Genomic DNA, 11,631 nt, shown 5'->3' with positions numbered 1-11,631 from the left:
GCCAGCATTTTTAAGAAGCAGATTCAAGACAGCATCTTCGTTGTAGATCAAGAGTTGTGCTTAAAGTAGAATTTGGTGACATCATAAACTATTTGGTTTTGACGACAAATTACTACACTCGTTCACAAATGAAAGCTTACAAACGTGATTACGTGCTTTTTCATAACGCTTCTGATATGCAGTTGAGTTATGGCAACTCTCGTACCCCATGTTTAATTTTGGCACACAACAACGAAGGTTTTCCTTTGGGATAAAAAAAACTTTTTTTAATAATATATTATTACTAGTTGACCCGGCCACGCGTTGCTGTGGCTCAAAATGTATCTATTATAAATGTATAACACTTCCCCCGTGGGGGGAATTTCAAAAAATCCCTTCTTAGTGTACATTCTCTTGACGTACCCTATTAAAACGCAATCAAAAACGCATCTAAAATAGTATAATAAAAGCCGAGTTCTTCACAGTAAGCCTTAATCCCGTCGCTTTTCCCGCTGGGGAATATCGAAAAATCCCTTTTTAGTGTATATTCTGTTGACGTAACCTATTAAAACGCAATTAAAAACGCAAAAAACCGCATGTAAAATAGTATAATAGAAGCCGAGTTCTTCACGGTAAGCCTTAATCCCGTCCATCTCCCCCCACTGGAAGGGAATTTCGACATGTATATTATATAAAAACACGTGCGTATTCGAATGCAACGTTGTGTCAAAATTTCAAAGGAATCGGTAGGAACAAACGAACGTTATATTTTATTTATATTAATATTTATATTAAGTAATAATTTTAATAAAATAGGAATAATTAATAGTTATTCTCCTAACCTCACTCAGACTCTATTACACTGTAAGACAACAACACCTTGATGCTGAGAACCTTTAACTTTAATCATAAACAAACGTTTTCGGCCCATTCCATGGCCATCGTCAGGCTAACAACATTCGAATACTGTTCCGAATAACCAATTTCAAATTTAAATAAAATACAAAAGAACTCACGCGCGATGCTAAACAACGTAAACTAAAACTAATATAAACAACATAGAAAAGAACAAACGAACGTTATATATTATTTATATAGATAGATAGAAAATGATCTGCTTCAGTCCATTCTCACAGAAAAGCATAATGCCTGACAGAAAAGCAAACTTAGTTCGTCGGAAGGTAGCGCCATCTGTTGGACATAAAAGCCTTAATTTATATATAAATATATTTTTGAAAGGGGGGAGATGGTGTAGGGGTATGAAAAATAGATAGTAGCCGATTCTCAGACCTACTGAATATGCATATCAAATTTGGTAAAAATCGGTAAAGCCGTTTCGGAGGAGTACGGTAACTAACATTGTGACACGAGAATTTTATATATAAGATTAATATATATATATATATATGTATAATATTTAATATTAAAAATATAACTTATCATTATGGTATGTTATATATAAATAACAAATATGAATTTGTCAGGAACAAGTTGAAGGTTGCTATGTACGGATTATTTGTTATTAATGTAAAAAAATCATTGTCAAAAGTAGCATCTTAACACTTTAACATTAACTCTACTGTATATTTATTACAAGCATGCACTGAGAAAACAAATTGAATGGTGAAAAATAAAGTAAGAACACAATCATTATCTATTCGTACTAAAATCTGCGGTTGTTAAAATTATTTATTCTTATTTTGTCGATATTAACAAAAGGATTTGTGATATCGGTTGTTTATGATACTCGTGGTCAAGTTTATCTTATCGTTTACTGATAACTAGTAACAGTGGCGTAGCGTGGGTGTCAGCCGCTCGGGGCGGAGGAAAATTTCGCCGCCCCCTTATTTAGGTATTTTTACAAGATATTATTATTTATTGTGAAATTTCGCCGCCCCATAAAAGTGCCGCCCGGAGCGGGCCGCCCCTGCCGCCCCCACTACGCTACGCCACTGACTAGTAATCTAATTTATTGTTTCTTAGAAACTCTTGTAAGAAACAATAAATTAGGTTATCAGTAAACAGTTGCAATGAAATGTTTCTTAAACTCTTGTATTGATATTTACTTTATCCGTATTGAAATTTTTCCGTTTAATTCTCAATAGCCGTGTTGATTGCCTTCGTCGTGAAAGTTCCTCAGTTTGAGGTCCTGGATAACAAATAATGCCGAGAATTTTAAAAAATGACGTTCCTTTGTTCTTGAGTGAACTAGCATTACATCCAGTTACACAACAATACACTATAGTGATATTCACCAATCTGAAAATGAGGATTCAATTAAATAATCCAGTACCCCGAACTTTAACACCGGCTGACTCTGAATCGCACACAATAACTTATTATATTTATGATTTACCATCTCGCTACTTTCTTTTCACCAAAAAGTTCTCTCTTTCTCACCCGTTGACCTTTTGAACGCTTCTCGTATTTTCTTTTTAAGTTTGCAATCTAAAACTACACTAACTGAGAAATGATTACAATATACTTTATTTAATACGGAAAAACTTGTAACAATACATAACCGAGTAGGCTTAACCAAGGCTAAATCAATTACAATACATCCTATTTCGCCCAAACAAGTATAACTTTTAGACACAGATGATTCTGTACCATATAAAATTACTGTATATATCCCGCATATTCAAAAAATCCAACACTAATCTTCTGCGGTGTAAGGAAATGACCCTTGTGTGGGGGTAGTTGACTCTTGTGGCGGGTCAACTACCCCCACACAAGGGTCATTTCCTCACACCCTCAGTCGTTCCCGCGATGTACAGTACGATCGGGGATCTGTCAATTAGGTCGGGAAACTGTAGCAATTAAATCGTCTCTCGCACCCATTCCTCGGCCACCTCGGTCTTGTTTTCGAAATAAGTTACCGATCTAATGGCTCTAACTCGACAGCCACTTTGCCGATGGGGGGGGTGAAATCTCGGCCTTACAGCAGTTATAAATTAGACACATTTATTTTTGATATAATTTATGATTTATCTTGATCTTTCTTTTATGTAATAAACTTAATTAAATAAACTACTCTATATTGAATTATTTTGATTTTATTGTTTTCATTGAGTGTTAGTGTTTCCATTTTTCAATTCTGATATAAATTTTATATGCTGTGTGATAGAACATTGTGCTGCAAATTCAGGCTCATAAAATATTTTATTTCGTTTTTAGAATAAAAGTTTGGAAAACGTTTCCAAATAAAACACTAATGCTGAATCTAAGGAGTTAAAAATTATATACGAGACTGTTGCATATATACTTATACATAATATATAGTATATAATATTAAATAGAGTCGATAAAAACACTTCTTTAAAGATCAATACATGGAAATAGGTTAGGAAACCCTTGTGTAAATATTGCTTTCTTTTATTGTTAACTTTATTGAAATAGATTACATATTTTCATTATTAAAAATAATAGTTAGATAGTAATTACTAGGATATAACTCAGACACAACAGAAACGTTTTATGTTAGAAAAAATAGAGCGTACGTATCTTTTTCAGCAGATGTATTCTGCTTTACAGTGAAGCAAGGATCGCACAATGAAACAATAAAATCTCAACTGCTAGTCAAAGCAAATAACATTTCGGAACATTTAGATTTTACACCAAAAAAAATTCACTTTTAAGAAAATAATTATAGGACAGAACATATGCAAACACTACTGACAATTTCGTGCTTTATAAATAAAGTATTATGGTGAATATGCTTCTTTCTATAATTATTAAAAAATTTAAAAGAACCTCAAATTTTTTGCGCTACCGATAAAAAAATATTAGCAAAGTGAAACAGTTATCTGATGTAGTTTTATAATATTTAAATAAAAATATGGTTACTACGTATTTCCAATTAATATCATTCATCGCAGTGATAGGCACTATCACTGCGATGAATGATATTGTCGATTGCGAATGATATCGTCTGATAGTGCCTATCACTGCGTTGACACAGACGATAAAAATTGTTAAAAAATAAATTTCATTGTATAGAAAATAGTGGCGCGATCTTTCAACTATATAAATCTATCAAAAATTAAAGGAAGTAATTATTATCTATTGATAATTATAGCTAACAATAATGATTATATTTATGCAGTGAATCGTTTGTATTGTATAAAAAATAATCTTGAATTTATTCATATAAATCTTATTAATTAACTGGTCATTTTCACTGCATTGTTCATTGTGTAAACGATTACATAATTATTAACAATGCTATAAGACTTGTGTTGAGATACACGAAATGCTTTTCCATCTATAAAAAATACCTAGAGTTATTACACACAAAAACGAAACATTTTACACTTTCCTATATACTTTATCTACACGTAAGATAAAAAACGTTCTAGTCATTGCAAATTTTTTGTTTTTTCTAGTGAATACGTGCTATGAGTACATGTTCAGAATGTTCAAGAAAACGTAATTGTAAATTAGAAACGGTATCTCGTAGTTGTATAATTTTCCGCTGCTGTAACTTTGCCGATGCAGTCGTATGCATAAAAATGTTTCCGGCTAGCCGAATATGCTGTTCGGTAGATTTGTACAATAAGAATAATAAGCAAAGAGAAGAGAGACAATATGTAGTTTGTCGTTCTGGTCTCTTTATATTCAATCCGATTTGTGGAGAATTGCGAATCACCAGTTCATATAGTTGTGTTGTAAGAAAAACCTATACAGTTGAACGAACGCTGCATTTACAGGAAATACGTAAAAGTTGCGGCAGTTCCGTTGGAATGCGTCGGTCGAGAGAGAATGAAATTCGGGGCTGTTTTCGCACGAAACGTAATGAAACGTGACTTACGTGAAATCGTGGGTTGCGGGAAAGCGCAGAGAGCAGTCGTGGCCGAGTGGTTAAGGCGACGGATTCGAAATCCGTTGGGTTCTTCCCGCATAGGTTCGAATCCTGTCGACTGCGTTTTCCGTAATTTTTGTTTATCTGTTTTGTTTTTTATAACATTAACGGAGAATTTTTATATTCGACAAACCGTATATTAAAGTATATTTAATGCTGCAAACATTGTTTTTAATACCATCGTTTTATAGGTCGGAAGAAATCAATTAATTTGTAATTTCAGGTATCCAAATATAAAAAACGTGTTTCAAATGGAAAAAACAAATTATTGTTTAATTGAATAATTTTAATGTCGATCGTTCTGTCACAATTAAGACTACAATATTCGCATTTTTCTTAGTTTTTTACTTCAGATATTACGAAAATAAAATATTTCATATTAGCTATGTACTTCCTCTTTTCTTTTGTCTAAGCCATAGTTTAACACATCTAAAAAGAAGTTTCGACTTCGTCATAAATGCAAAAATAAATCATTTTCAAGAGGAATGTTTAGTCCCTCAGTAAATCTCATTATCTCTTGTATATTTCAGAGCGTGACTCGCTTCCTAGTCTTTATCACGTACAAGCTTTTAACTGTAAAATTCGGGCACCTTAATTTAACAAAATTTCAATATTATTCATAAACTAGAAAGGGTCACTCAGTAAATTTAACAAGGTAGATTAAAACGGTGTTACTAGACTCGAAGTCTATTCATTTTTCGGTTCGAAGAATTATCATAAAATCGAAATTTTTATTTTTCTTTATACGGACACGAAACAGGAGAATATTTCATTTTTGAATTCATATTGCTGTTGACACAAATGTATATGCAGGGAATGTTCCGCGATAATCCGACAGAGAGGCTGAAAAATCACGAAATTCGCTGAAATTTCCAAACGTTTTAGGCCAGGAACACACATGCGTAAAAATGTGTGGCAGAAAACTGAAACAGAAATCAGCTTTCAGTTCAGTTTCAGTTTTACGCTTTTAAGCCAGGACACACATACGTAAAAATTTTGGCCGAATAGGAAACGGAAATGTAACAACGTCATAAGTAGTTTAGTAAAATGGCGCCTTCAGTATCTGACGTTGTTATTTGTTGGTGGTTGTATTCCGCTCAATCATTGATGCTTTTAAGAAATGATTTTATTAAAAAACGCCAAAAGAGACGCTGGTGGGTTAGGAAACTATTTCGAGAGCGTGATTTACATGGATTTAATAATACGTTGATTCCGGAACTACAATTTAACGATCGAGAATACTATATACAGTAAGTGAATTGTATTTTTTTACATATCGCTGTTTGAGGTTATTTCAAAATAATAAATTTTAAAATCTTCAGATTTCTGAGAATGTCACCAGAATTATTCGAATATTTGCTGTCAAAAATAGAAAGAAATATAACAAAGAAAAATACACGATGGAGAGAAGCCATATCTGCTAGAGACAGATTAGCTGTAACTTTACGGTTTGTTAATCTTTCATACTTTGTAAAATTAGTTAAGTCTTTAGTATACTTTTATCATAAAACATATATTTTTTTAGATTTCTTGCAACGGGTGAGACATTTCGAAGCCTCAGTTTCTCATTTAGAATAGGACGATCGACAATTGCTAAAATAATCGAAGAAACTACGAAGGTATAAATTAAAATTGTTATTAAATTTGAATAGCAATTAACTTATAAATTGCTATTATTTTTATTATAGGTTATTTGGAACAATTTAAAGAATGATTATATGAAAATGCCAGATAATGAAAACGAATGGAAAGCAATTGCTAAAGGCTTTGAATCTCGTTGGCAGCTACCACATTGTTGCGGGAGCACTGATGGCAAGCATATACTAGTTCAATGCCCAAAAAACAGTGGAAGCTTAAATTATAATTATAAAGGATCATTTAGCAAAATTTTATTAGCTGTGACTGATTATGAGTACAAATTTATTTCAGTCGAGTTTTGTTTCATGGGTGGTGAAAGTGATGGTGGGATTTTTCAAAGAAGTTCTTTTGGAAAAAAGCTTTCAGAAGAAAAATTAAATCTTCCAAATGAAAATATATTATTAAATTCTAATAAAGTATTTCCATATTTCTTTGTTGGAGATGAAGCTTTTCCTCTTAAAAAAAATTTAATGAGACCTTATCCAAGGAGATCAGCTTTCACTCATCCTCAAAAAGTGTTTAACTATCGCCTTAGTAGAGCTCGAAGAATAGTAGAAAATGCTTTTGGAATTCTGTCGGTGCGCTTTAGAATTTTTAAAAGACCACTCAATTATAGTGAGAAAACAATAGAAAGAATAGTTGCTGCTGCCCTTGTTTTACACAATTTTTTATTGACAGAAAATGCAAGTATTTACAATCCCCCAGGCTTCTCAGATTATGATGATGATAATTTTAATTTTCAACCAGGTTTATGGCGCCAAGATGGAAATATTAATTCTTCACATTGTTCTTTTGGATCCAATATGCATGGCATAAATGCAAAATCTTTGCGTGACAAACTAGCTATTTACTTGTGTAATGAAGGATCTGTACCATGGCAGAATAGCAAGATATATCCAGGTGTATCATAAAAAATTTTTTAAACAATTCATTTTGTATAAGTTAATATTTGTAATTATACAGTATAAACTACTTAAATTTTTCATTGGTAATAATAAAGACAATTTTATAAACTTTGAAAAATTATTTTATTATTTCTGATTACATTACATAAAATATTTTTCTTGACCTTCGAGATCTAACATCAACAATTCAATATTTTTTGTGGCATTAAATTGGTCTCTTGCATCCAATTTTCTTAATCTTAATTTCAAAGACTCACAAAATAATTCAATTTTGTCAGGCTGTGACACATTACCTAAAATAAAAAAAAATAACTTTTAAATCTGTCATTGTTTTGTACTATATTTTGCCTATATTCATAAATTTGAACTTACAACTCCTATCCAAAAAACTATTTATTGCTGTTGATGTCGATGACAAGGATAAAAGAGCATTATTATAATAATCCTGATTACTACAGGTATCTGATTTTTTTCTTCTTTTTTCTTGCTGATTGAAACTTTTATTAGAATCACTGCTTTGATATCGTCTGAAACAAAACCCATGCATTAAAAATCTTATTCTTTTTCATTAAAATCATTATTATTTATTTATTTACAACTTACTGGTCTGACTCAGTTTCTTGATTAATATCAATATTTTGGGCAATTTCTAGATCATTCTGGGTCATCTGAGACAAATTTTCTGATGATAATTGTGTTGACTCTGTGTCAACATTGTCAACATAATTATCATTTTCAACTATTCTTGTTTCATTATTTAGGGTACTAAAAGAAATAAAAAAAATACTATATATAAATAATTTATGATAAAATTAAGACAAAATATTTTTTAAACTAATAACTAGTACTTATAGGTAATAATAGCAACTATATATACACATATACAATAACTAGATATAGATAATATTAATTTGATATAGATAATAACAACTTATTACACTGGGTCTACAGATAGGTCTACAGATTACGCATAGGTCTATCTACCCTAATAAAAACATTTGTAATCAGTCGTAAATGGTAAATGATATCCAATGATATGAATTTATTTATTTGACAAGAAATGTAGTCATTTGAACTATATGAGAGAACTTTCAAATCATAGAAATGATGTCAAAAGAGCTTAAATGAATTATTAGTATTACAATCAATTGGTACTAACTTTATTTTTGTTTAAACACAAGTTTTATTACATTTTACTATAATAACTACTTTAATATAATCAAGTGACCAACCAAATGATAGAACCAATATCCCTTGATAAACATTTATATTAGTTAATGATGGTAAAGTGTCTTAAAGTAGATTCTGGAGGAGTAGAGTAAATGTATTAATACTCACGTTTCTGTGCAGCCAATATATCCTCCCAATATACTATCCATTAAAGGAAATAATTCCCATCGAGGTCTATATATATCTGTACTGCCACTGCCACTGCCACTAACGCTGCTACATTTTATTAATTTTTTTTCTCGCATGTATCTGTCCCTTTGGACCTTCCACTTTTTCTCCGCCGCCTCTGCTATAATTTTGAAAATTTAAATTAATAGACTTGTATTCCGAATTGAAATAAAGAACGTGTGGTCTAAATACTAAGCCTATATATCGATTCTACTAGACCTACCTGTTATTTGAAATCTAGCACCTATGGCCGTCCACACACTTTGTTTGTACACAGTGTCTTTATATGCGACACTTTTTTTGTCATAGAGACACTGATGGGGTCGAACATATTCTATAAACTCTTCTATTTCGTTGATTTTTCGCTTTTTAGACACCGTAACAATTGTAGGGTTAACCATCATTGTCGCCATTGTTAGAATGAAAACCACGTGTCTACTTTGACGTCACAGAAAAGACTTCTCTTTATTGGAGGAATTTTGGCGTAAAAATTCTACGCGCGTAAAAAGTAGAGACACGCTCTACTCTACTTTCAGTTCTGTTTCAGCCAAAATTTCAGAAAAATTTTTACGCTTTCTGTTTTATGCTAGATTTTACGCCGAATTTTACGCATGTGTGTTCCTGGCCTTACATTAAATTTCGTGGCGACGCAACAATGAAACTCTGACCATTTGTTGCGATTATTGTTATTGCGAACAATTAGATTTTTGGTCGTGCGATTTAAAGTCTTTGATTTCAAGCGTTTTTTCAGTTACTCATTATTTGCAGTAATTTTATCGGTAAGTTGAGTCTACGAACTTTTTGAATTTAGGTATTTTTGGACATTGTTAAGCCGAATGTCACAATTAGTGGCAATGATTTTTCGAGAAAGCTCAATTTAGATGACAATTGATCGGTTTGGTTGGTTAATTTAGAACTGATAATAATATTTCTAAGAGTAATGACGGACGGCCGGATGGCCGAGCGGTAAAGGTGGCAGACTACCGCTCTGGGGGACCCGGGATCGAATCCGAACGGGTCGAATAATCCCCAGGAATTTTTCGGGGGGTGGTCCGTTCGAATATGTCGGGCCCCGTCCCTCACCACCCGGTCGCCCCATTGTGAGCCTGGCCGAACCCATAATGGGCCTACTAAAAAAGGCCCTCTTAGTGCCCACAGGGCGGAAAGAGTTAAAAAAAAAAAAAAAAAGAGTAATGACGAGTGAAGAAAAAATTAATGTAAGCAATTAATATAAAATAAAAAAAAATCAGATTTACTGAGCAAAATATACTTTTAATAAGTTGGACGTTTGTGATAAAACAATCGCATGAAAAATGAAATCACATTAAACCGAGGTCTGCCAGCACATTTTGAAAACACGTTTTTCACACGGTGGAAAAATCCTCAAAAAATTCAATTACGAAAAGCAATTGTACATAAAAATATTACGCCTATTCGTTTCGAATATGTTTCCTCTACTTAGTAACAAATGAGCCGTTAATTAATGATGAGAAAAAGTAAAGTATGAAGGACGTGATGACTCAAAAATATGGAAACGTTTTCAGTTATCAAATGACGTAAAATCAGCATGACAGGAAACATGTAGTTGAAAAGAAGGCTTACAGTAAAGCTTCCACGAGCTGTACCAGAGCTGGAAAACGATGTATCGTCGACCAAGTGGATTACTTTGCAGGTGATAGTGCGTCGGTGGTTTAAACTATTCAAAGCAAGCAACTATAAGCCGTCCTCGAACTTTTGGATCCGACCACGTAAAAATAACGTGTTTACTTTTTCTTCTGTATTTTTGCGGTATGATGAAAGCAGTTCGAGTTTTGCGGCATGTGTGTATTGTTTCTGATATTGTGTTACTAAATCCAGTGAATGTAATAATTAATGTAACCATTTTTCATATTGCAATATGTAAATTATTCAATTCAATATTAAACCGCGATGTGCGGTAGCAGTTCCGCAAAGGGCCAAAATTTTTTTATGCCGTTGCGAAAGCAAACCAGCATCAGTGTATAGCAGCTGTCGACCTGATCGAATATGCTAATCCGATCTGGAGTACAGCAGTCGCGTTTTCGTCGAGCGTTGTCGCATCCCCATGAGATTCGACAGGCAGTGATTGGAAGACAAACAGACTCCGTTTGCACTCGGATCTAGTGGAAAATTGCAGACGGCAAAAGTGATCGGCAATGACTAGATGCGTGCTGATGTCGGCAAATTTCGAGACAATTGCGAAAGGTATGTTTTTAAGAGAGATGTCGATAATTCGCAGGCTAGAACATTTATTAATGGCAGATATTTTTGTGGACAATGATGCTCGGTTGCGTTATCAGGTCGAGAGCAAAGTTAGTAGACAAGAGCCCGGATAGCTCAGTCAGTAGAGCGTTAGGCTTTTAACCTAACGGTCCAGGGTTCGAGTCCCTGTTCGGGCGGTTCGCTTTTTTTTTTTTTTTTCTTCGTTTTGCCGATCTTGGGTGTGGATTGCTGGAATCGAATCGCATTTTACAAAGACTTACTCACGAATGCACGGAAACTTGCAACTGCATATTTTGCAACGACACTGACTTGGATATTGCATGTAGGCAGAACAAATAGCAGATTTATTCGGCAGACTATGTACTGTACGTGCGTTGATATTATTACATTCAGGTTTTCTCTCGACGACGAATCCTTTTATTGCAATTCGATAACACTGTCTTTGAAATACGCTCCGAAAATCGGATGATGATGACAGCGTTCTTCTGACACAGAAACAGAATATTGCACTGGTGGAAAATGAAAGTCGTTGGAGGAGCCCGGTTAGCTCAGTCGGTAGAGCGTTAGGCTCTTAACCTAACGGTCCGGGGTTCGATCCCCGATCGGGCG

At 33.4% G+C, this 11,631-nt stretch overlaps 1 protein-coding gene and 3 non-coding genes across 4 annotated transcripts; all 4 read left to right on the top strand.

Annotated features, from left to right (window-relative positions):
* Positions 1–4,821: 4,821 nt before the first annotated feature.
* On the top strand, positions 4,822–4,903 carry TRNAS-CGA (transfer RNA serine (anticodon CGA)). The gene has a single exon. It is a non-coding gene; the product is annotated as a tRNA-Ser (tRNA).
* Positions 4,904–5,727: 824 nt separating this feature from the next.
* Positions 5,728–7,530, top strand: LOC136971150 (uncharacterized). Its single transcript, XM_067265635.1, has 4 exons — positions 5,728–6,090; positions 6,163–6,288; positions 6,366–6,459; positions 6,529–7,530. Exons 1-4 carry the CDS (start codon positions 5,888–5,890, stop codon positions 7,387–7,389), a joined length of 1,284 nt encoding a protein of 427 aa, XP_067121736.1. The 5' UTR covers positions 5,728–5,887; the 3' UTR covers positions 7,390–7,530.
* A 3,595-nt stretch (positions 7,531–11,125) lies between these two features.
* TRNAK-UUU (transfer RNA lysine (anticodon UUU)) lies at positions 11,126–11,198 on the top strand. The gene has a single exon. It is a non-coding gene; the product is annotated as a tRNA-Lys (tRNA).
* Positions 11,199–11,559: 361 nt separating this feature from the next.
* On the top strand, positions 11,560–11,631 carry TRNAK-CUU (transfer RNA lysine (anticodon CUU)). Its single transcript has one exon. It is a non-coding gene; the product is annotated as a tRNA-Lys (tRNA).

The sequence above is a fragment of the Centruroides vittatus genome, unplaced genomic scaffold, assembly GCF_030686945.1.
Source record: "Centruroides vittatus isolate TY-2023 unplaced genomic scaffold, ASM3068694v2 contig_233, whole genome shotgun sequence".
Taxonomy (NCBI): Eukaryota; Metazoa; Arthropoda; class Arachnida; order Scorpiones; family Buthidae; genus Centruroides; species Centruroides vittatus.
This window is presented reverse-complemented; position numbering and strand designations above follow the sequence as displayed.